This window comes from Leptopilina heterotoma, unplaced genomic scaffold (genome assembly GCF_015476425.1).
Source record: "Leptopilina heterotoma isolate Lh14 unplaced genomic scaffold, ASM1547642v1 Lhet_23, whole genome shotgun sequence".
In the NCBI taxonomy this organism is placed as follows: Eukaryota; Metazoa; Arthropoda; class Insecta; order Hymenoptera; family Figitidae; genus Leptopilina; species Leptopilina heterotoma.
The window spans coordinates 923,687-947,960 of record NW_025110948.1 but is presented as its reverse complement, the minus strand read 5'-3'; the positions used below and the strand labels follow the sequence as shown (position 1 = coordinate 947,960).

The window sequence follows — 24,274 nt, the reverse complement described above, 5'->3', positions numbered from 1 at the left end:
TGAAATTTTTTAGAATAATTACATTTTTCGAGAAATTCGATTAAAATTGTATTAAACATATAATTGATAATTCTGCGATGAGTTTTATTATTTATGAAAATAATTGAGTTTCTAAAAAGAATTTTAGTATTTACGAAAATAATTGAATCTCTGTAAAAATTTTATTATTTATGAAAATAATTGAATTATTGCGAAGAGATTTATAAAAAAATTTGTAAATAATTGAATTTCTGTGAAATTTTCATTATTTTATGAAAATAGTTAAGCGTTTACGTAGAATTTTATCAAATTTTTTTTAAATAATTGAATTCTTTTGGAAAATTTTAATAAAATAATAAATATTGAAAATCATTTAATGCAGGAAAATTGTTGAAAATAATTGAAATTATGACAAGAATTGTATTAAAATTTTTGAAAATAATTGAATTTCGCAGAAGAATTTTAATATTTCTAAAGATAGTTAAAATTTTGACCAGAATTTTTAAAAATTTTTGAACGTAATTAAATTTTTGCGAAGAATTTTGTTACTTTTGAAAATAATTGAATTTCTGCGATCATTTGTAATTTCTTTAAAATTCTCCAAATTATATCGTACAATTTACTAACTTTTCGTCCTTTTTCTATCAAATTTGGGACTTTACGAATTTTTTTTTTTAAAAACGAAACTCTTAAGGCTAAAATTCAGTCAAAAATGGTTCCAATATACACGGTTTTAAACAAATAAGAATAATAAAAAAATAAGTTAAAAATAAGAATTGAAAGTAGGAGAGTATTTTTAAGCTTAAAGTTTAAATTAACTTTAGGACTTAAAATCATACTCTCAAAGCTGAAATTCAGTCAAAAATGATTCTAATTCTTAAAATAAGCACATAACATCAATAGATACAATTTATTTTTACAGTAAAAATAAAATATTCTTAAAATAAAACAAAATTATTCTGGTCAACACAAAAATAAATCTCTTAATATAAAAAAACAACATTCATATATAGAGAATAAGAAAAGTGCATGAATATTTTACATTAACTGCAAGAATAAATCCTAAAATAGAACCAAAAAAAAAAAAATAAAACACAATGTAAAAATAAAACTAAAAATTAAAATAATCTTAAATTTGGAGCATGGTGGCTTGTTTTCTCTGGCGGAGCATTGTTAATATGGTGCTTGCGCGACTCTTGTGCGTCTGAGAAAAGAGTTCGGATCAACAGCATTTATTCTTATTAAGTGAACACTTATTCTCATTACGTCTATTAGAAGGGCGACTAACCAGGTCATGACCTTTAGTTTGCCGATTCTATAATATCGTTCTTTTTTTTCAAATACTTTGAAAAAAATGCATAATAAATTTCTTTTTTTCTTTTTTGTTTGTTTGTATATGAAAACAAAAGCTTCCACTGTTATAAATTGTCCGTGAAGTTTTCATTTAAACCGATTAATAAGGAAATTTTATTGTCAACGACAGAGAGGATGTCAGCTTTTTTTAATGAATCTCTCTCTCTCTCTCTCTCTTTTTTTTCGACACAATATCAGCATCCATATAGTCAAATTTCACATTCCAGTCATTATACTGTATATATGTATATATAGAGATTATATATGCATAACCAATAACAGTGCTTCTCTTAATTTTAACCATTTTATTGCTTGTACGTGATCTATAAACCATTAACGTTTCCATACCATTTTCATTGAATATCTGTTAAATAAAATCAATTCAAGTTGAATTTTATTGACAAAAAAGGAGTTTCAGCAAATTTTGTTTGGGAATTCTCTTTTTTATTAGGGGTTCGCTTTGAATTGTGTACAAACATTTTAATTGAAGCGCGATTTTCATTATTATTATTATTATATTTTTTCTTTTTTATAGACTTTCTATTTTTTAAACATTCTTATATTATTATTATTATTTAATTTCAAATTTTAGATTGAAATTTACTGGATTAAAGGAAGAAAAGAAAATATAAAGATTTAAATTAAATTATCAGGTCAAATCAGGTCAAACTTGATCTTAAATTCTAAGTCGAAGAATAGGTGAAATAGATAATTATTAAATAGATAATTCAAAATTTAGGTCAAATTTTCAATTAAAGGAGCTTAATTATCATCATTATTATATAATTGTTAGTCTTACTATCATCATTATAATAATAATAATAACTATTATTATTATTGTACTTATATTATGGTAATTAAACAAAAGAATAATTACCCTTATTATTATTATTATTATTGTTTCTTTATTTTTATTTTATTTATTTAGTAATATACGGGACTATGCCTTTTCGTACACTTAGCATAATTACTATTATTATTATTATTATTATTATTATTATTATTTATCACTACTGTTTTATTATTATTTATTGATATATAGTAAATAAAAAAGTAATGAATCGTTTTCAGAAAGAAATCATTAAAGCCTGAAAACGTTGTAAAATCATTACTTGTTTGTGAGGTCAAAACAATTTAATTACTCGTCACTCTATTAGAACTTTTATCACCTGTTTTATTGTCTCATAAATTTGGACCACATTGTGTACATGTATATAAACATCCTAATAAATTTTTCTGTTTTAAAATTTCATTTTGAGATTTGAAAAATATGACGCTCCATGGTGAAAGGAACCTAGCAAACAAAATTTTAGGTTAGGTTTATGATCGTTTTACCAGCATTAGTGGAGCTTTTTTTAAATTTAAATGATTGTAGAAATTTAATTATTTTCAAAAGTAATAAAATTCTTCGCAGAAATTCAATTACGTTCAAAAATTTTCAAAAATTCTCTTCAAAATTTCAATTATCTTTAGAAATACTAAAAATCTTCCTTGGAATTCAATTATTTTCAAAAATTTTAATACAATTCTTGATAAAATTTCAATTATTTTCAAAAATTTTCCTCCATTAAATGATTTTCAATATTTATTAATTTAATAAAATTTTCCAAAAGAATTCAATTATTTTCAAAAAATTTGAGAAAATTCTACGCAAAAATTTAATTATTTTCATAAAATAATGAAACTTTTACAGGAATTCAATTATTATTTACAAATTTTTATAAATTTCTTCGCAATAATTCAATTATTTTCAAAAATAATAAAATTTTAACAGAGATTTAATTATTTTCGTAAATACTACAATTCTTTTTAGGAATTCAATTATTTTCATAAATAATAAAACTCATCGTAAAATTTTAATTATTTTTTAAAACAATTTTAATCAAATTTCTCGAAAAATGTAATTATTCTTAAAAATTTTATTAAAATTCGTCCACAGAATTTAATTATTTAAAAAGTTAATAAAATTCTTTGTGAGAATTGAATTTTTAGAAACATTCAAATATTAAATAAATTATTTATTTTTATATTTAAATAATTGAATTCTAGTAGAATTTTTCAATAAAAATTGATTTAAAAATGAATTTCAATTCAAATACTAGATAATAATTCTGTATTAAATGAATTGAAATTTTATTTAAAGTTTTAATTTTGCATGAATTTAATTAAAAATTTTAAAGAATTTAAATTTTTGACAAATTATAATATTTCTAATTTTTCTGAAATTACTTAAATTTTTTAATATATATTTAAATAATTATTACAAGGAATGAATTTATAAAAGAATTCTAGTTGAAGATACTAAAAAAATTGAATTTTGGAGAAGTTACAAATGATTGCAAAAATTCAATTATTTTAAAAAGTAATACAATTTTTCAGAGAAATTTAATTATTTTAAAAATTTTCGTCAAAATTCCAATTATTTTTCTTAAATAATAAAATTTTTCCCCCAAATTCAATTATTTTTCAAAAAATGTAAAAAAATTGTTGGCAAAATTTCAAAAATTTTCCTCAATTCAATGATTTTCGATATCTACGATCATAACATAATTTTCCAAAAGAATTTAATTATTTAAAAAAAATATTGATAAAATTCTTCTCAAGAATTCAATTATTTTCATAATATAATAAAAATTTCACAGGTTATATTTACAAATTTCACAATTATTTACAAATTTCTTCGCAATAATTCAACTTTTTTTATAAATAATAAAATTTTTACATAGTTTCAATATTATTTTCGTAAATACTAAAATTCTTTTTAGGAACTCAATTATTTTCATAAATAACAAAACTTATCGCAGAATTTCAATTATTTTTAATACAATTTTAATCAAATCTCTCGGAAAATGTAATTGTTCTTAAAAAATTTATTAAAAATCGTCATATGAATTCAATTATTTAAAAATATGTAGATGAAATTCTTTATTTGAATTTAATTATTCATTAAATTTTTATTTTTGTATTTAAATAATTGAATTCTCGTAGAATTTTCTAATAAAAATTGATTTAAAAATGAATTTTATTTAAAATTTCAGATTATAATTGACTATTAAAAGCATAGCGTGAATTTTTAGAAATAATTGAATTTTAACAAGGTTTCATATTAAAATCTTTGAAAATTTTAATTTTTCATACTTTTAACTAACAATTGTGTGTAGAAGAATTAATTTTTTTAAAACAGTTTATTTCAATTTTACTTGAAATTATTTTTTCGAGTTTTTATTTTCTATTATATGTTTAATTGAAGAATTTACGAATAATTGAAATTTCGTAAAATTGAATATTGTAAACAAATGGTGTTGAAAATTGTCAAAGAACTTTTTCGAAAATTATTAAAATTAATTTGATGTAAGAAGAATTTTAGTTAAAAATTTTTGAAAATAATAATTTAATTGAAATGATGAAAATAATTTTGAAGAAGTTCCAGTAACAATATTCTTATCTTATAATATAAAATAATGATTTTCTCACTCGGTGATTTTTAATTATTATAAAACATGAAGAAATCAATAACTCGTAGTCGAAGACTCGGAGTTATTATTTATTTCTTCATGTTTTATAGTTTAAAAAAATTTAATTTCTAGTTTTAAGTAAAATGTTCTCTTATTTCACTCGGTCTGGTTATATTTTTGTCAGTAATAATAATTGGTCCGTAATTTTGATCCCTTTTCGAAATTCGCACAATATTCAATAAATTAATGAAAATAAAAATGAAATTGACCAATTTTTTCTTGTTTTTAGATTTAATCTAACTGGGAATTAACGTATAGAAGAGAAATAAAAAGCAAACGACATCATGGCGTTCGCAGGACTTAAAAAACAGATCAACAAAGCAAATCAGGTATGTGTGTTTAAAAAAGATAGTTACACCCACTCATTTCCTATCTAACACACCCATAATATACTAAATGTGTCGTGTGTTTTATATATATAAATGAAAGACTATTAAATGTTTTGCATTTCTGTAACAAACTTGGCTAATAATTCAGCCTCTTATTTTACAAAGTAATAGGACAAACTTTTTGATATAAATGGTTCCCTAAAGTTAGTGAAAAATTAAACTCAGAGACGTGGGAATTATTATTTTTTTTTTTTTAATGGAGCCATTAATTGTGTTTTATTCTCCTTTTTTTGTATATATTGTATTTAAAGGGAACTTTTATCCCTAGTAATGAAGTATTTTATTATCTTCTTTCGTCTCTTTTATTTCCCATTTTAAGGACTTTTCCCCTCTTATCTTTTTTCTCTACGTCTCCGGTTTTTCTTTATCTTTTTTTTTAAATCAATTTTGTAAAGGCAGAAATCCGTTCAAGTTTTCTATATTAAAGTCGACTAATTTTAAAATTAATATAAATGAAATTTTCTACTGAATTAATTTATAATTTTTTTTTGTAACTTAATTTTTACTTCGGTAAACTTTTATTTTTTTCTAATTTCAGATTTTTAATCAGTCGATTGAAAAAAGACAGAATATTTTTAAATTATTGAAACTTTATGTATTTTTTGAATCGAAATAAATTTTTTTGTTCTGTTTTAGATTTAACTCTTAAAAATAGTAGAAATATTTAATAAAAAAAAATATCGTCACTTATTTCTAAAAAAAAGAAAGAAAGACTTTTTTTTGTAATGACGTGAATATTTTTTCGTTATTACTGACGTAATCAAATTGATTTTTCCCTCATTCAAATTTATATTCAGGTGAATGATAAAATAATGAAAAAGAATATTTTATTAGTGGGCTATTTAAGGCAACAAAAAAAAAAGCAGAAAAAAGAAGACGGTAAAGAATTCGTTTAGGGGCCAAATGGTATATTCTGCGCCTACACGTTTATCGATATATACGAGTTTCTATTGTCGAGTATCAGCGAGAAGAGTCCATAAACCTCTTTGACCTTTATGTATCTCGATTACTTTGATGAATGAAAGTGTTCACGGGAATCGTACAACCCTTTCTCCCACGTTTCACTTGTATATTACAATCTCATCTTGAAAATCATTTTATCGAGGTAAATATTTGCATTCAAGATAATTGCTTATTACATGAGTAATTGTCGTCTTTATCTTTCGTAAATTTGAAAATAAGAGAAAAATAAATATTATTTGCTCTTTTTTTCTAACTAATTTCAAATCATAATTTTAATATATTTTTTTTTTGTATTTTGTCTTCATTATCTTAAAAAATTACTAGCAAAAATTCGCGTGCGGATAACTTCTTACTTCCTTTTTTAAAATAAAATTAACAATTTTAAAAATAATACCTAGAATTAAAAAATTTTTTTTTACGAAAAATAATAACAAGAATAATAACTTGAATATTTCGAAATTAATTCGATTTTTTAAAGATAATAAAATTTAAAAATTTTTCTTCGCAAAAAATAATAACAATAATAATAACTTAAACGTTTCAAAATTCATTCAATTTTAAAAGAGTTTCGTTTACAATTTTCATAAATAAATAAACTTCAAACGTTTTCAATTTGAAATTTTCTAAAATTTCAATATTGAATGAATTTAATTAGAAATTATATTGAACTTAGATTTTTGAAAAATTTTAATAATATAATTCAAAATCTTCTGAAATTATAGTTAAATTTGTCAAATATATATTTAATTAATTATCAAAAATAATGGATTTATAGAAGAATTTTAGTTAAAAACATTTTTAAAAATTGAATTTTTGAGAAGTTACAAATGATTAGAGAAATTCAATTATCTTCAAAATTATAATAAAATATAAAACTCTTCGCAGAAATTCAATTTTAAAAACATTTTCGAAAATTTTTTTAAATTCTCGTTAAAATTTCAATTATCTTTATAAATAATAAAATTTTTCTCCGAAATTCAATTATTTTCAAAAATTTTCCTTAGTTTAATGATTTTCAATATCTAGTATTTTAATAAAATTATCCAAAAGAATTCAATTGTTTAAAAAAAATTTTGATAAACTTGTACGCAAACATTTAATTATTTTCATAAATAATAAAAATTTTACAGGAATTCAATTATTAAAAAATTTTTTAATAAACTTGTACGCAAACATTTGATTATTTTCATAAATAATAAAAATTTTACAGGAATTCAATTATTTAAAAAAAATGTTTATAAAATTCTACGCAAACATTTAATTATATTCTGTAAAATAATAAAAATTTTTTAGGAATTCAATTATTTTTTAAAATAATAAAATTCATAACAGATATTTACAGGGATTCAATTATTTTCGTAAACATTAAAATTTTTTTAGGAACTCAATTATTTTTATAAATAATAAAACTCATCGTAGAATTTCAATTATTTTTAATCCAATTTTAATCGAATTTCTCGAAAAATGTAATTATACTTACAAATTTTATTAAAATTCAGCCAAAAAATTTAATTATTTAAAAATTTATTGATAAAATTCTTAATGAGAATTGAATTTTAAGAAACATTCAATTATTATTCAATAAATTTTTTTTTTGTATTTGAATAATTAAATTCTACGAGAATTTTTTAATAAAAATTGCTTTCAAAATTAATTACAGTTTAAATTTTAGATAATAATTGAATATTAAAAGCAAATATGGCGTAAATTTTAAGAAATAATTGAATTTTGAAATTAATTTTTTTGTAAAAGTTATAAATTGCTGATTTTTTTTTGAAATTATTTAAATTTTTTTATTTTCTAATATATATTTAATTGAAGAATTTACGAATAATTAAAATATCTCGTCAATTTTAATTATCTTTAGAAATGTTAAAATACTTCTTCGAATTTTAATTATTTCCAAAACTTTAATACAGTTTTTGGCATTACTTTAAAAAATTTTCCTCCATTAAATGATTTTCAATATTTATTATTTTAACAAAATTTTTCTGAAGAATTTCACAGGAGTTCAATTATTTTTAATACAATTTTAATCCAATTCGTTGAAAAATGTAATTATTCTTTAAAATTTTTTTTAAAATTTTATTAAAATAAAAATTCGTCCAAAGAATTTAATTATTTAAAAAATTGTTGATAAAATTCTTTATGAGAATTAGATTTTACGAAACATTAAATTATTTAATAAATTATTTATTCTTTATTTAAATAATTAAATTCTCGTAGAATTTTCTAATAAAAATTGATTTTAAAATTAATTTCAGTTGAAATTCTAGATAATAATTGAATATCAAAATAATTTTTTTTTAATTTTCTAATTTCTTATATTGTTTTATTATAATTCATGAAAAAATACCTGCATATTTTGGATTTGTCAAACAATATATTTAAAAAATTAAATAAAAATGATATTTTTTAGAATTTCCAACCTAAAAATAATATTTGTTTTGAAAAAATGCTCTAAAAATAGTAAAAATCAATTTTTTCATTCGTCAATTTTGTTGTGAATACAAAAAATATATGCTCTACAAAATTATACGGATAGATTTTTAAATTCTGTCAATTTTTAAGAAAAATAAAAATTCAAAAAAGGGGAAAAATATTTTATGACTGATTTTATTTTCGGACCACAAAATATTTATAAAAATTATTTTTTATTAGGTATATAAAATTAGAAAATATAGTGTGTAAATTGAATAAACGCTATCTATTATTATTTTATTATGTTTTTTTATTTATATATATATATTTATATTTGTTTATATTTATTTTTATATTTATTTTACGTTCTTTATTTAAATCCTTGAATTTACTCTCTATTTTTTTTCCTTAATCGAGTGTAGTGCTTGAAATTTTTATTTTCCCTTGTAATAAATGTTGTAAAACTGATTATATTTCTATTTTTTTTCCCGTGGGCGTAACTCGTCGACATTTCAAAATAACGTGGTGAGAAATATTAGCGAATGATCGATAAGAATCCCAGAATATATTATAAGTAATTTTTTTTATTTCCCTTTAATTACAAACCCCATTTTTTTAATAAATGAATTACACAGTTCATGACTTAATAAAACGTATAAAAAAAGAAAAATTTTTAACCTAATTTCTAGGATAGAAAAAGAATTCCTATTCAAACAAGGATGATATAAAGAATTTTTTTTTTATTATACAAAATTATTTGGATTTAAATAGAAGCAAACGATTCTGAAGGTCGGAAATTTAGTTCCACTTTAGCTTTTATATAGATATATATATATATAGATATAGAGAGATTCTGCAGAATTTAATTAGCTCTTGTTCTTTTTTATAAAAGACGTTTTAAAAATAACATCTCTCATCTTTTACAACTTTGGCAAATATTATTAATTTATATCTTTATTCTATTTTAAATTTGTCGTTTTAAATCTCGTCACGAAGAGAGAAAAAAGAGAGTCAAACAATTATTGTTATTTTAAAAAGTGATAAATTTTTAAATAATAATCTTTTCGTAAATTTATTATTTTTCCATATATTTAAATGGAGAAAAGAGAACATAAATTATAATCCAATTAAAATTAATTAAATTTGTTAAATATTCGATTCAAGTTAATTTAATAATTCGATATTAAAATGATAATAATAATTTCTGCTAATTTTAATTAAATTGTTTCATACATAATGTTCGGAAATAAATTTAATTTCAAATGTGCAAATTTTCATAAATATTCTAAAGGGGTTGGGGGTGATATTTATGATTGAAAAAAAGGAATAATTTATTTTTTGAAAAAAATAACGAATGATGAATTGGAAAATTTATGTTTTTCGCTCTCTCTATTTTTCCCATTTATAAAACATTGCCGATTGGAATTATATTGTTATTGTAGTTTCCCTCAACCTGAAGTGCAATTGAGAAGGACCTCTTTTCTTTTTATAGAGAACCTTTTTCAGTCCAATCACACTTCAACTTCTATTTCGTGTATTATTGAACCTCCTCAGGGACCGGATGAAAAAAAGAGGATATTTCTACTAGTAAATACTTTATAACAAAGTAAAAACTTTTTTATTTTGAGAAAATTTTTCTTGTTTTTCTTTTTAAATTATTTATTTAATAATTTCACTTTACGGACAGAAAATAATAAAATATTCAGGGGAGTATGAAAAATAAATGATTCGCTTTTTTATTCCTTGAGTTCACCGCAATTTCATTCTTGTTCTGCACTAAAAAAAATGTACCTATTTCATTCAAATAACCGATTATTTCTTTATTGTCAATAATAAATATTTACATGAATCAAATCATTTTTAATGAAATTAATGATTTTTAAATTTTTAATGAAAATAAATTATATTTGAACCATTATTCACGGTATATGAAGCAAATACCATTTAACTGACTTAAAAAAAATTCATATTAATTTATATTTATGTAAAATAAATATTTATAAAAATTTTTAAATAAATTTTTAAAAAAAATTAATTAAATTAATTAATTTAAAATTTTTAAATTTTTAAATTTTTAAAATTTTTAAATATTTTATTTATTTTATAAATATTTATTTATTTTATTTATTTTAACAGACAAATAATCGTTTATTTGAATCAAATAAATTTGTTTACACAGTGAATATTTACTTCAAAGTTGTCATAAAACCATAAAAACTCAATTTACCAAAGACCCTTAAATTTTAAACAAATGAATTAAATTTAAAAATTATCAAATTAGTTTAGTAGTATAATTATTTTAGTAATTATTGATTAATTTTTTTTTATTAAATCGTTTAGAGAAAATCGTGTTAATTTAAACAAATTTTTATTAAATTTTATTATTTATCTTCTGTGTTCTGTATTTTTAATTCACTTATCAAATCTGATAGAATATAATTAGGTACTGATTAATTTTTAATTAATTGATTTTATATTTAAAAAATTCATCTGTTTGTACAGATGAATTTTTTAAATATAAAATTTAATTGCAATTCTTTGTAATTGTTAATAATAAAAATTGCAGGTTTCGCACTCATCTACTAAAACCTACTATTTACTACTTTTTTACGATTTGCTACTATTTGGATACTTTCTTTATTTTTTACATTTCCATGTTTAAGAATTTACACTACTTTAAATTTGTTAACAGTTGAAATAAAAAAATTATAATTAAAATTTTTTTAATAAAGTCAATGACAAAAATTCAAAAACTTTTATTAAAATTCTTTAAAAGGATTCAATTATTTTCACAAATTTTTCATAATTCAATGATTTTTAATATCTACTATTTCAACAAAAAATTTTCCAAAAGAATTGAATAATTTATAAAGAAAATGTTTATAAAATTCTTCTCAAACATTCAATTATTTTCATAAATAAAAAAATTTTCACAGGAATTTTCCTAATATTTTCCGAAAAAAATCAATTATTTAAATAGATTTTTATAAAATTCTTCGCAAGAATTCAATTACTTTTTATATAATAAAATTCTTCGCAAAAATTCAATTACGTTCAAAAATTTAAAAAATTCTCATCAAAATTTCAATTATCTTTAGAAATATTAAAATTCTTCGCAGAAATTCAATTACGTTGAAAAATTTAAAAAAATTCTTATCAAAATTTCAATTATCTTTAGAAATATTAAAATTCTTGTTTGAAATTCAATTATTTTCAAAAATTTTAATACAATTCTTGTCAAAATTTCAATTATTTTCCAATTTTTTCTTCAATGCAATGATTTTTCATATCTAGTATTTTAATAAAATTTTTCAAAAGAATTCAATTATTTAAAAAAAATTGAATAAAATTCTACGCAAGCATTTAATTATTTTCATAAAATAATAAAAATTTCATAGGAATTCAATTATTTTCTTGAATAACAAAATTTTTTTAGGAATTCAATTATTTTCAGAAATAATAAAACTCATGGCAGAATTTCAATTATTTTTAATACAATTTTAAATAAATTTCCTGAAAAATGCAAATATTCTTAAAAATTTTAATAAAATTCTTTGAAAGAATTTAATTATTTAAAAAAATTTTAATGAAATTCTTTATAATAATTGAATTGTTTTTAATATCTTTTAATAAAAATTTTTACAAAGAATTCAATTATTTTCATAAATAATATATAATTTTCAAAGAAATTCAATTATTTAAAACACAATTTTCATAAAATTTTTTGAATAAAATCATTTCTTTAAAAAATTTTTTTTTTCAATTCTTCTCAATAATTTGTTCGGTGCCAAAAATTCAATTATTTTCATAAATAATAAAACTCATCGCTGGATTTCAATTATTTTTAATATAATTTTAAATTAATTCCACTAAAAACACAATTATTCTTAATTTGAATAAAATTCTTCGAAAAAATTTAATTATTTAAAAAAATTTGTTATAACTTGTTTCTTAGAGTGTAATAATTATTTTCAATTTATTTTTAATTACATTTCTTGAATGAATTTTATTATTATCAAAAATTTTAATGCAATTTTTCGTAAAAATTTAATTATTTTAAAAAATGTTGATAAAGTTCTTTATAATAATTCAAATTTAAGAAATATTCAATTATTCAATAAATTATTTATTTTTGTATTTAAATAATTGAATTCTCGTAAAACTATCTAATAAGAATTGATTTAGAATTGAATAAAATAAAAATGATTAAAGTTTTAAATAATTTTATTTATAAATTTCAAGAAAAAAATGATTGAATTTTGATAAATAAATAAATAAATAAAGTTTATAATAAATTTTTATTTGTTCTTTTTTTATATTCTGAAAAATTACAATATTTTTGTCAAAAGAGAGTTGACATGTGTATTTGTTTAGAAAAATGGTTCAAAAAATTGGAAAACAAAATATTTTATTAATAAATCGCAATCGTAAATATACCTATTTATTTCATTTATTTATTTTGTAATATTAATATTTACTTTATTTTTTATTTATTTATCGACTTATATATTTATTTATCTGTTTACTAAACACTAAACAATTAAGTAAAAAGTAAATAATAAACAATAATAATTAATAAACAATAATACCAAAACGAATTACAAATGAATAACAATTTTATGACAAACTAATGATGAATTGATATATTAATATTTTTTTTTTTAATAAATATATTATAATTAACTATTCAACAATTTTTATTACTTTAAACAATTATTACTGCAAATAAAAATATATTACTTAGAATTTAGAAAAAAGTCATACTCTAGGTACTTTAAATGTGTTCGGCGTTGCTAATTAGTAATTAGTAATTACAAATCCGAAGTTTGTTTTTAAAGATTCAAAATGGCGGATCCAACATGGCGGTTGTTAGAAATAAAAATCACTCGGATTTGCTTGAAATTCGTCACTAGGGATTTTTTGGTGTCGTTAATTACGAATATGAAGTCAGATTTTTAAAATTCATAACGGTGGATACAATGTGGCATCAAATAAATTTTTCTTTCAGTGTGCAGAGTCAACTAAGTTATTTATTTTTCAATTAAAAATTTTATTCGACATAAATAAAACTTTAATTTGAACCAAATGAGATTTTATTTAAATTTTAAACTAAATAAAATTTATTTAAAACAAATAAAAAGTCTAGTTGGCTCAGAGTCAAATATACATAAATTTTCTCGGTGTAGAAAGTTTACAGATTTATAATTTATAATATTTATGTATATATGAATATAGAACACAAAAATTAAAAATTTTTTTATTTTCCCTCAACTTTATATTGAAGCAAAGAAATAATGTAAAAACAGAACGTGTGTAACATTGACCAGTGGTCCATTTATTAGCTGCCAATATAAATGAATCAAGAAATATTCTTGCCCTCGGTTTCGGCATCCAATATTCGACCATTAATATATGCCGAGAGAGTGGAATGTTGTCAATTTCCCATAAATTAACTGTATATATGAACAATTTCTGTATTATAGAATATATTCCCCGAGCAAAATACAATATCCTTAAAGGCGGGTATGATCGTCGTTTAAACGATGATTATCGCAAGGAAATGGTGCAAGTTCTCATCGAATTGAATCAAGTGTGTGACATTGTCACTGAAGCAATGTAGGTCAAATTTACTCTACGGTGTGACCTTTATCCAGTGGCTGCAACTTGCAGCTAGCCACGAATAAGGGAACGTACCCTGTTGTGAATATATATAATATATATATATATATATATATATATTTGTGTGTGTGTGTAGTCCGTCCTTAAATGTGGGTCATGGTCACACGGGAGCTGTACAATCGAGCCACGAGACACAGAGGGTAAAAAAAAAGAGAAAAGCTCGATGCTTTTAATCGCAGAACGCATCTTAAAAGGTGGGTGGATGGGTAGTGGTGTGGTTGTTGTTGTTGTTGTTCCCTTTTTTTCCACAATCTAAGGCTACCACTGTAATTACCCTCTATATATATATATAAACACCTAAATAAAAAAAGAAGAATTTCCGAATTTCCAAAATATGATTTTTAAAATTCCAGGCTTCGCACTCTTCTACTAAAAGCTACTATTTGCTACTTTTTTGATATGAGGCTACATTTTGGCTACTTTTTTGAGCCTAATGCTATACTAAAAGCTACTTTTCTAAACAAATAGTCAAATTTAGATTTTTAGTTTTCACATTTCCATTTAAAAACAGCGTTAAAAACTAAAATCGTTAATGAAAAACGACCGTCAATAAGATATTAGGAAATAATTTTACCGACATTTACTCTATCAATATAGTGACTGATTGTAAATTGTGTTTAGATTTTCTTGCAAATGATATAACCTTTAAATTCCCTGTTTTTCCCGGCTTTGTCCTAATTTTTCCCGGTTTTATTTTCTCATCAAATTTAAATTTATTTGATTTCAAACATAAATAAATCTACAAATGGTTTTAAAAATTTGTATTAGATTTTTTATGAATAGTTAAATTGTTTTGACGAGTTTCTTTAAATTTTTTGCAAATAATGTTTTTTTTTAATAACTTTAATTAAAAATTTAAAAAATAATTGAAATAGGGTCAATTGGGGTAAATGTAAACGGAATATCTATGTTTCACCAAAAACATTAGTTTTTTTTTGTTAAAATGTAAAACGGACGGATTTCTTTTGCATGAACTTGTTGCTAGTGTTCCCTAGAAAAATTTTATGAGGTACAAAGAAATATTGATGCACCTGAATCGCCTAAAACTGACTGTTTACATTTACCCCCAGATTTTGAAATTTTCCTAAAATTCGGGTAAATGTAAACACCACTGTAGTTAAACGAGGTTTAAGAAACAAGTTATTTCAAGTATACTATTGTTTTAAGGGATGGAAAAACTGAAAAAGAATTCTTCGTAGATGTATAGTAAATCAACTAGTTGACTGATAATGTAACATATAAATAAACAATCAACCATTACAAAATTAGTAATGTAAAAACTTGAATAACTTGAACAAATTTTAATAGATTTTCATTCAACTTGGTAAAAAGAAGTTTTTAAGGTTGCTGAATAAGAATCTAAAATCGAATTTTTAAATTTCAAAATGGTGGATCCAATATGGCGGATGAACCTAAAAATATTTTTAAAAATTGATCAAATTTTCAAAAAACATTTTTTTTTTTTTATCAAATTTTTTATTTTTAAAGAGGACCTAATTTCCTTTTCTGTGTAATATTTGCATTGCCAAATTAATGAAATTGTAAAATAGAAGCAAATTTATTCAATTATTTTCTTTTAAAATGTAGTTCAAGTTCTGTTTACATTTACCCCGAGTTTTCGAATTCTCGGGGTAAATGTAAACACTTAATTATTTATTAACTAAATTGACGGAAATCAAAAATCAAAGTCAATTTTTGTTAGGGCATTAATAAGAAAGAATTACATATTTTTGTTTGATTTTTAAATTTATTTTTATGCAAATGCGAGACAAAATACTGAAACAGTAAAATTTTGATTTTCAATCTTTTTTGCATTAAAAAATAACTTACACTATGGCATTGCCAATTGTCAAAATAAAATATTGGCAATACTCAGAACATCTTGTAGGTGAGCTGAGGTAAAAATATTGACGTCGTACTTATTTTTAAATTTGTAAATTTAGCTGAAACATCTACTGTTTACATTTACACCTTGTTTACATTTACCCCAAATGACCCTAATTGAATTCTTTCGACAAATTTTAATCAAATTTTTAAAAATAATTGCATTTTTCGACGAATTTGATTAAAATTGTATTAAATATAATTCTATTTCTGCAATGAGTTTTATTATTTATGAAAGTAATTGAATTATTGCGAGGATTTTATAAAAAAGTTTCAAATAATTGGTTTTTTTTTTAAAATCTAAATAAACTCTATTTTTAATAATTCAATTCCTATGAAATTTTCATTCTTTTAGAAAATAATTGAATATTCGTGTAAAAGTTTGTCAACATTGTTTTTAAGTAATTGAATTCTTTTTGGAAATTTTATTAAAATTATAGTAGACATACAAATTATTGAATGAAGAAAAATTTTTGAAAATAATTGAATTCTTGTGGTGAATATAAATGAATTCTTTTTATTTATAGAAATAATTGAACTTTTACAATGAATTTTATTAAAAATTCCTGAAAGTGATTTAGTTTTGTCGAAGTTTTACTATTTATGAAAATAATTGAATGTATTGCGAATAAATTTTTAAAAATAAAATTATAATTATACGGTGACTAATAACTTCCCTTAATTATTTTCGGAAAATTTAAATAAAATTCTTTAAAATAAGTAAATTATTTTTAATAGAATGTAAAGAAATACAATCAATTACATAAAAAATTTTCAATTATTTGTTTATAAAAATTCAATTATCTTTAAATAACAGAATTAAAAAATCTTATTTTTAAAAATTTTCAAAAAAAAACTTTGCGAAAATTCAATTTTATTAAAAAATTTGAAGTGTATCTTTTTTTAAATTAACTAATAAAAATTTTAATTATTAATCTTCGCACTTAGAAACATGAATACATTAGAATGTGACTCCTTGTAAAATTTAATTATTTATAAATTATTAAATTAAAATACTTTGAAAATTCGATTTTTTAAAAAGTTTTTAATGAAATTCTTTAATTCTTTTTATTTTTGTCACCGAGGCTACTATTTCCTACTTTTTTTTGTCATCGAGGCTACTATTTCCTACTTTTTTTTGTCGTCGAGGCTACTTTTTCCTACTTTTTTAAAACTCATAATGGAGTGCGAAGCCTGAAATTCAATAGAATTTTAAAAATCGTATTTTGGAAATTCCGAAATATTGAAGAATGCATATTTTTCTGGACGCCATTTCTTGATTAAGGATTCGAACAAAGAAAGCATTAGAGTTCCTTTGGCAGAAATTCAAGAACTTCTTAATGTTACATCACTTTAGATCAACGCGGTGCGGCTATTGATCCGACACTCACGACCACCACCAACCATCATCCCCCTTCTTCCTATCCTTTTTCCCAAGTCGTCGAGATTTTCTCTTCTTTGCCATTCCCCTCCCTCCCTCTCCCCCTACATTTACTTCGTTTTGCTTCAACAATCTCTATTACTGATATTCTGATCCATTTATATATATATATGCCCATACCACACTATGACACCCCTAAAATTGTGTATAACTATGAAGCAATAGCATATAGTCGGGGACCAACTAAGCGTTTTTATCTTAGGTTCAACACGCCTCGCTGAAGCTTCACCGACCCTTTTCAGGATAAAAGAAAAAATTCTACACTTTTTTTTTCTTCCCTCCATACATTTTTCGACACACTAATCTTAATGCGAGGGTTGTGATAAATTTTCCAAAAAATAATTGCTTTCCAAACTGTTAAAGCCATATAAAAATTAATGATTCTTATTTGAGAAATTTTTTAAATTGATGGATTAATTTTATTGTTCTAGTTTAGTTGTATGAAGTTGTATGTTGTATAATAAAAAAGTTGTATGACAAAAAAAATAATTGTATGAAATTTCAATTTTTTAAAAAAAAAAGTTATTATTTATAATGGTTTTAAGTGAACTAAATCAATTTTTAAAGTCCTGCGCCATGATGAATCTGATCTATTGAAAGGCAAACAATAGATTTGTAATCAGTGACCCTGAAAATTCCCGTTTGACAATTTTCAAGCGAATAGAAATGATTAAAAAAAAAAAAAAACTTCTGCTATTTTGAATTTCGAAAAATAAACATTGGATTCGTAATCAGCGACCCTGAAAAGCCCCGTATGACAATTTTCGAGCGAATCCAAAGAATTTTAAAAAACAAACCGCGCCATATTGGATTCGCCATTTTGAATTTCGAAAAATTAACATTGGATTCGTAATCAACTGTTTATCACGTTCCTTTTTTTTATATAGTGCTTCAAAAAAGGGAGAATTTTAGAGAAATTAGAAATGATGGCAGAAATTCAATTATTTTCAAAAGTAATAAAATTCTTCGAAAAAATTCAATTACGTTCAAAAATTTTTCAAAATTCTAGTCAAAATTTCAATTATCTTTAGAAATATTAAAATTCTTCGGCAAAATTCAATTATTTTCAAAAATTTTTATACAATTCTTGTCAAAATTTCAATTATTTTCAAAAATTTTAATACAATTCTTGGCAAAATTTCAATTACATACCTTAAAAAAATTTGATAAAATTCTTCGCAAACATTCAATTATTTTCATAAATAAAAAAATTTTCACAGAAATTCAATTATTTAAAACAAAATTTTCCTAATATTTTTCGAAAAAATCAATTATTTAAATAGATTTTTATAAAATTCTTCGCAAGAATTCAATTACTTTTATAAATAATAAAATTCTTCGCAGAAATTCAATTATGTTCAAAAATATTTAAAAAATCTCGTCAAAATTTCAATTATCTTTGAAAATATTAAAATTCTTCTCCGGTATTCAATTATTTTCAAAAATTTTAATACAATTCTCGCGGGCAAAATTTCAATTATTTTCAATAATTTCCCTGCATTAAATGATTTTTAATATTTATTATTTTAATAAAAATTTTCAAAAGAATTCAATTATTTAAAAAAAAATGTTATAAACTTCTACGCAAACATTCAATTATTTTCATAAAATAATAAAAATTTCACAGGAATTCAATTATTTACAAATTTCTTTGTAATAATTCAATTATTTTAAAAATTTGTTAATAAAATTCTTTATGAGAATTGAATTTTAAGAAACATTCAATAAATTATTAATTTTTGTTTTTAAATAATTGAATTCTAGTAGAATTTTCTGACAAAGATTGATTAAAAAATGAATTTCAGTTAAAATTCTAGATAATAATTTTGTATTGAATGAATTGAAATTTTATAAAGTTTCAATTTTGCATGAATTTAATTAGAAATTTTAAAGAACAATTCAAATTCTTCTGAAATTATTTAAATTATTTAATATATATTTAATTAATTATTAAAAGGAATGGATTTACAAAAGAATTTTAGTTGAAAATAATAAAAAAAATATTTGAATTTTTGAGAAGTTACAAATGATTGCAAAAATTCAATTATTTTAAAAAGTAATAAAATTTTTCATAGAAATTTAATTATTTTAAAAATATTCGTCAAAATTCCAATCATCTTTATTAAATAATAAAATTCTTGTCCAAAATTCAATTATTTTTAAAAAATTTAATAAAATAGTTGTCAAAATTTCAAAAATTTTCCTCAATTCAATGTTTTTCAATATCTACGATGATAATAAAATTTTCCAAAAGAATTCAATTATTTAAAAACATTTTTATAAATTTCTTCTCAAGAATTAAATTAAATTAAATTAAATAATAAAAATTTCACAGGAATTCAATTGTTTACAAATATCTTCGCAATAATTCAATTATTTTCATAAATAATAAAATTTTTACAAAGATTCAATTATTTTCGTAAATACTAAAAATCTTTTTAGTAACTCAATTATTTTCATAAATAATAAAATTCAACGCAGAATTTCAATTATTTTTAATACAATTTTAATCGAATTTCTCGAAAAATGTAATTATTCTTTTAGAAATTTTATTAAAATTTGTCTAAAGAATTTAATCATTATAAAAATTTGTTGTTAAAATTTTTCATGAGACCTTTTAAATTTTTAAAAATTTTTAAATTTTAAGAAACATTCAATTATTTAATAAATTATTCATTTTTGTATTTAAATAATTGAATTCTAGTAGAATTTTCTGATAAAAATTGATTTAAATATGAATATCAGTTTTTGAAAAAGTTTAATTGCAGATTTTTTTTTTTTTTTGAAATTATTTAAAGTTTTTATTTTCTAATATATATTTAATTGAAGAATTTACCAATAATTGAAATTTCATAAAATTGAATATTGTAAACAAATGGATTTGAAAATTGTCAAAGAACTTTTTCGAAAATTATTGAAAATAATTGATTGAAAGAAGAATTTTAATTAAAAATTCTTGAAAGTAATAATTTAATTGAAATGATGAAAATAATTTTGAAGAAGTTACTGTAAAAATATTCTTATAATATAAAATAATAATTTTATCACGGGCCATCTTTAATCTACGGCAAACATTCTATAAGAATCACTATCGTTTACTCTTTTTTTTAAATTTTGTCCATCAGTGTAATTAGTTCTTTTCTCTAAATCTTTATACAATTAAGAAGAATACTAATCATTTTAAAAAAGGGTGTTATATTCGAAATTACTTGCTTTTATGTAGTGAAGTAATAATAAGCAATTTTCATTATTAGAGAAAATTAAAAATTAGTGGAGATAAGAAATTAGATTTCAATTAAGGTTCCAAAGTCCTTGGAATAATTTAATCCATTATGTTTCTACTTAAATGTAAAGAGACATTTTTTGCAATCGCATTAAAGAAAGCAAATTCTGTAACTTCACTTCATTTTCATTTTCATTTTCATTTTCATTTTCACTTTCATTTTCATTTAACTTTTACTTTCACTGTCACTTCATTTTTATTGAATTTAACTTATCTTCAAAATTTTTAAGAAAATTTGGAATGTTAATAAAGCTAAATTCAACAAAAATAAAGTGAAAGTGAAGTGAGAGTGAAGAGAAAATGAAGTGAAAGTAAAGTGAGAGTGAAGTGAAAATGAAGTGAGAAGGAAATGAAAGTAAAGTGAAAATGAAAATGAAAGTGAAAGTGAAGTGAAAATGAACTAAAATTGATGAAAAATATGGTCATTCTTAGTTTTTTTCATTATTAATCTCTGACTGTATCAGTATTTACTGATTTAACCGAATGAATGAATATTTTTTTCTACATTTATGAAAAAAAAAATAAATAAATAAAACTTTAGGTAAAATAAATACAATTTCTCCTCAACTCTCATATATGAGAAAATAGTAAATAAAAAAAAGAATAATAAATATTTATCAAAAAACTTTTTCTTCATCTATTTCGTTCTATAAAAATCCATATATACTAGGAATATAAAAGATATGGCTTAAAATTGTAGTTTTTTTTCCTGTTAAATTGTAATGTAATTCAAACGATTCTTGAATATTTCATCATTGAAAGCAAATCGAAACTTAGTGTGCGCACAGAATAGTATTGGAGAAAATATATATATTTTGAAAAATACTTTTGAAATATTTTCAGTCTTCTTTTGTAAATGCAGAAAATCAATAGGAATTCTGTAATTCCTCTTTCTCTCTCTCTCTCTCAAGGATGATTCATATAAAAATAAAATTATAGTATATTCATGATAAAGTAGATATATATATAAAAAATATCAAAGTATGATATATTTTATATATAAAACTGGAACTTATTTATCAAAAGGGAAAAAGCCCCTTTTGTTTTTGAGGAATAATATAATTAATCTTTATAATATAATTTCAATTCAACACGGACGGACTTTTCATCCGAATGTAACTAAGATTAATATAATAATAATAATAATAATAATAATAATAATAGAAATGTAGAGATACTTACGTGAATAAAAAATTACGTCACTCTTAATTAACTCCTTAATGGAATTTTTCAAGTAATCGATATTTTTCATTAATATCAAATTTTTTAATGCTTCTCTCAATATAATTATGTGACAAAAAATTTAATATCGCACTGTTTAAAATTATCTCCTCATTTCGTTATTTTTTTAACTTAAATTTTTAATTTTAACCCTTTTGTGTCGCAAAGTGGCGAAAAATGTAATTTTTCGTTTCAAATCACTCTACAGGTCACAATTTTAAACCAAAACGATTTTTTTTTTAAATTATAAAAACGTAAAAAATATTTTTTATTAGCTTCATTAATTAAGAAAATTGATCAAAAAACCTATTAAAATAATGTTTGAGTGTTTATGATTTATAAAAAAATATAACAATTTTATAAATATATACATGAAATAAATAAATAAATTTATTAAATTGTTTAAACAATTAATTGTTATTTTTTATAAACTGTACTTAGGGCTAGAAATTATTTTTTTTCTTAGTTGTGCAATTTTTCATGAGTAAAACTTCTACTAACGATAAAAAATAAAAAATTAATTGTTTAAACAATTAATTGTTATTTTTTCATAAAGTTTATTTAGTTTTAGAAAGTTTTAGTTTTTTCTAAATTGTGAAATTTTTCACTAGAAAAACATCTACCTACTAATAATAAAAAATAAAAAATACATTAATTAAACATTTTTTAAACAATTAATTATTGTTAAATAATAAATTTTAGTTTTTCTATTATACTTAAGTATTTAATTTATAAAAAATTGCACAATTGAGAAAAAGCTAGAAACTCACAGTTTTAAGTACAGTAAATTGAAAAATTAACAAAATAAATTGTTTAAACAAAGTTTAAATAATTAATTTTTAATTTTTCTTTGATACTTGAATATTGTAGTTAAAAGAAACTGCAGAAAAAAGAAAAAAATTTTCTTGCCCTAAGTAGGTACAGTTTATAAAAAATAATTAATTGTTTAAACAATTTAATAAATTGTTATATTTTTTATAAATCAGAAACACTCAAACATTATTTTAATAGGTTTTTTGATCAATTTTCTTAATTAATGAAGCTAATAAAAAAGATTTTTTACAATTTTATGATCTTTTTAATACTTATTGTTATTAAAAAAATGTTTAAAAGCAAAAATTCAAAAATCGAGCTCGAGAGATCGATAGAGAATTTAATTAAGAAGATTTAGAAAAAAAGAAAAATCGTTTTGGTCAAAAGTTGTGACCTGTAGAGTGATTTGAAGCGAACGATTACGAATCTAAAGTCAGATTTTAAAAATTCAAAATGGTGGATCCAATATGGTGGACATTTTTTTGAAAATTGTTCAAATTCGCTTGAAACTTATTACTCGGGGGTTTTCGGGGTCGCTGATTACGAATCTGAAGTCAGATTTTAAAAATTCAAAATGGCGGATCCAATATGGCGGACATTTTTTTGAAAATTGTTCAAATTCGCTTGAAACTTATTACTCGGGGGTTTTCGGGGTCGCTGATTACGAATCTGAAGTCAGATTTTAAAAATTCAAAATGGCGGATCCAATATGGCGGACATTTTTTTGAAAATTGTTCAAATTCGCTTGAAACTTATTACTCGGGGGTTTTCGGGGTCGCTGATTACGAATATGAAGTTAGATTTTCAAAATTCAAAATTCAAAATGGAGATCCCGAAAAACCCGGAGTAACAAGTTTCAAGCGAATAAAATAAAGTAATAAATAATAATTATTAATTATAAAATTTATTTTTAATATAAATAATTTTTTTAGTAATAAAAGCGTCGTATGGAAATGTATATTATAAAGTCACACGGTTAATTTCGCGCGAATATTAGAAGAGGTCCTTTTTTATTTAAATAAAAGATCTACTCTAAATTCCTTTATGTCAACATCTTCCAAAGGCATCAATGTATTCATCATATGATACTAAATATAGATTTCTCAGGTTTACAGTTCTAACGGATCGTGGTAAAAGGAGCACTGACCTACATATTGTTGCTTGCACAAATTCTGCAACTCATATTAGAATTTTTATCATCTCTTTATACATATATATTCACTTCTATTGCACCTATACGCTAAGCGTTTAAAACTTTTACAACTCTCGCTAAACTTTAAATCTACAGTGTGAAATTATGTTCATACAAAATAATGTTTAAAGAAATAAATTA

The 24,274-nt window shown here is 21.2% G+C and overlaps 1 protein-coding gene across 9 annotated transcripts in view; it reads left to right on the top strand.

The window, feature by feature from the left end:
- Positions 1-24,274, top strand: part of LOC122502457 (endophilin-A) — a 59,707-nt gene that overhangs the window by 14,045 nt on the left and 21,388 nt on the right. For all 9 annotated transcript variants that reach the window (XM_043612517.1, XM_043612515.1, XM_043612519.1 and 6 more), the window contains exon 2: positions 5,077-5,176. In XM_043612517.1, the coding sequence (XP_043468452.1) occupies positions 5,132-5,176 (45 nt within the window). In that variant the 5' untranslated portion in view covers positions 5,077-5,131. The remainder of the gene's footprint in view (positions 1-5,076; positions 5,177-24,274) is intronic.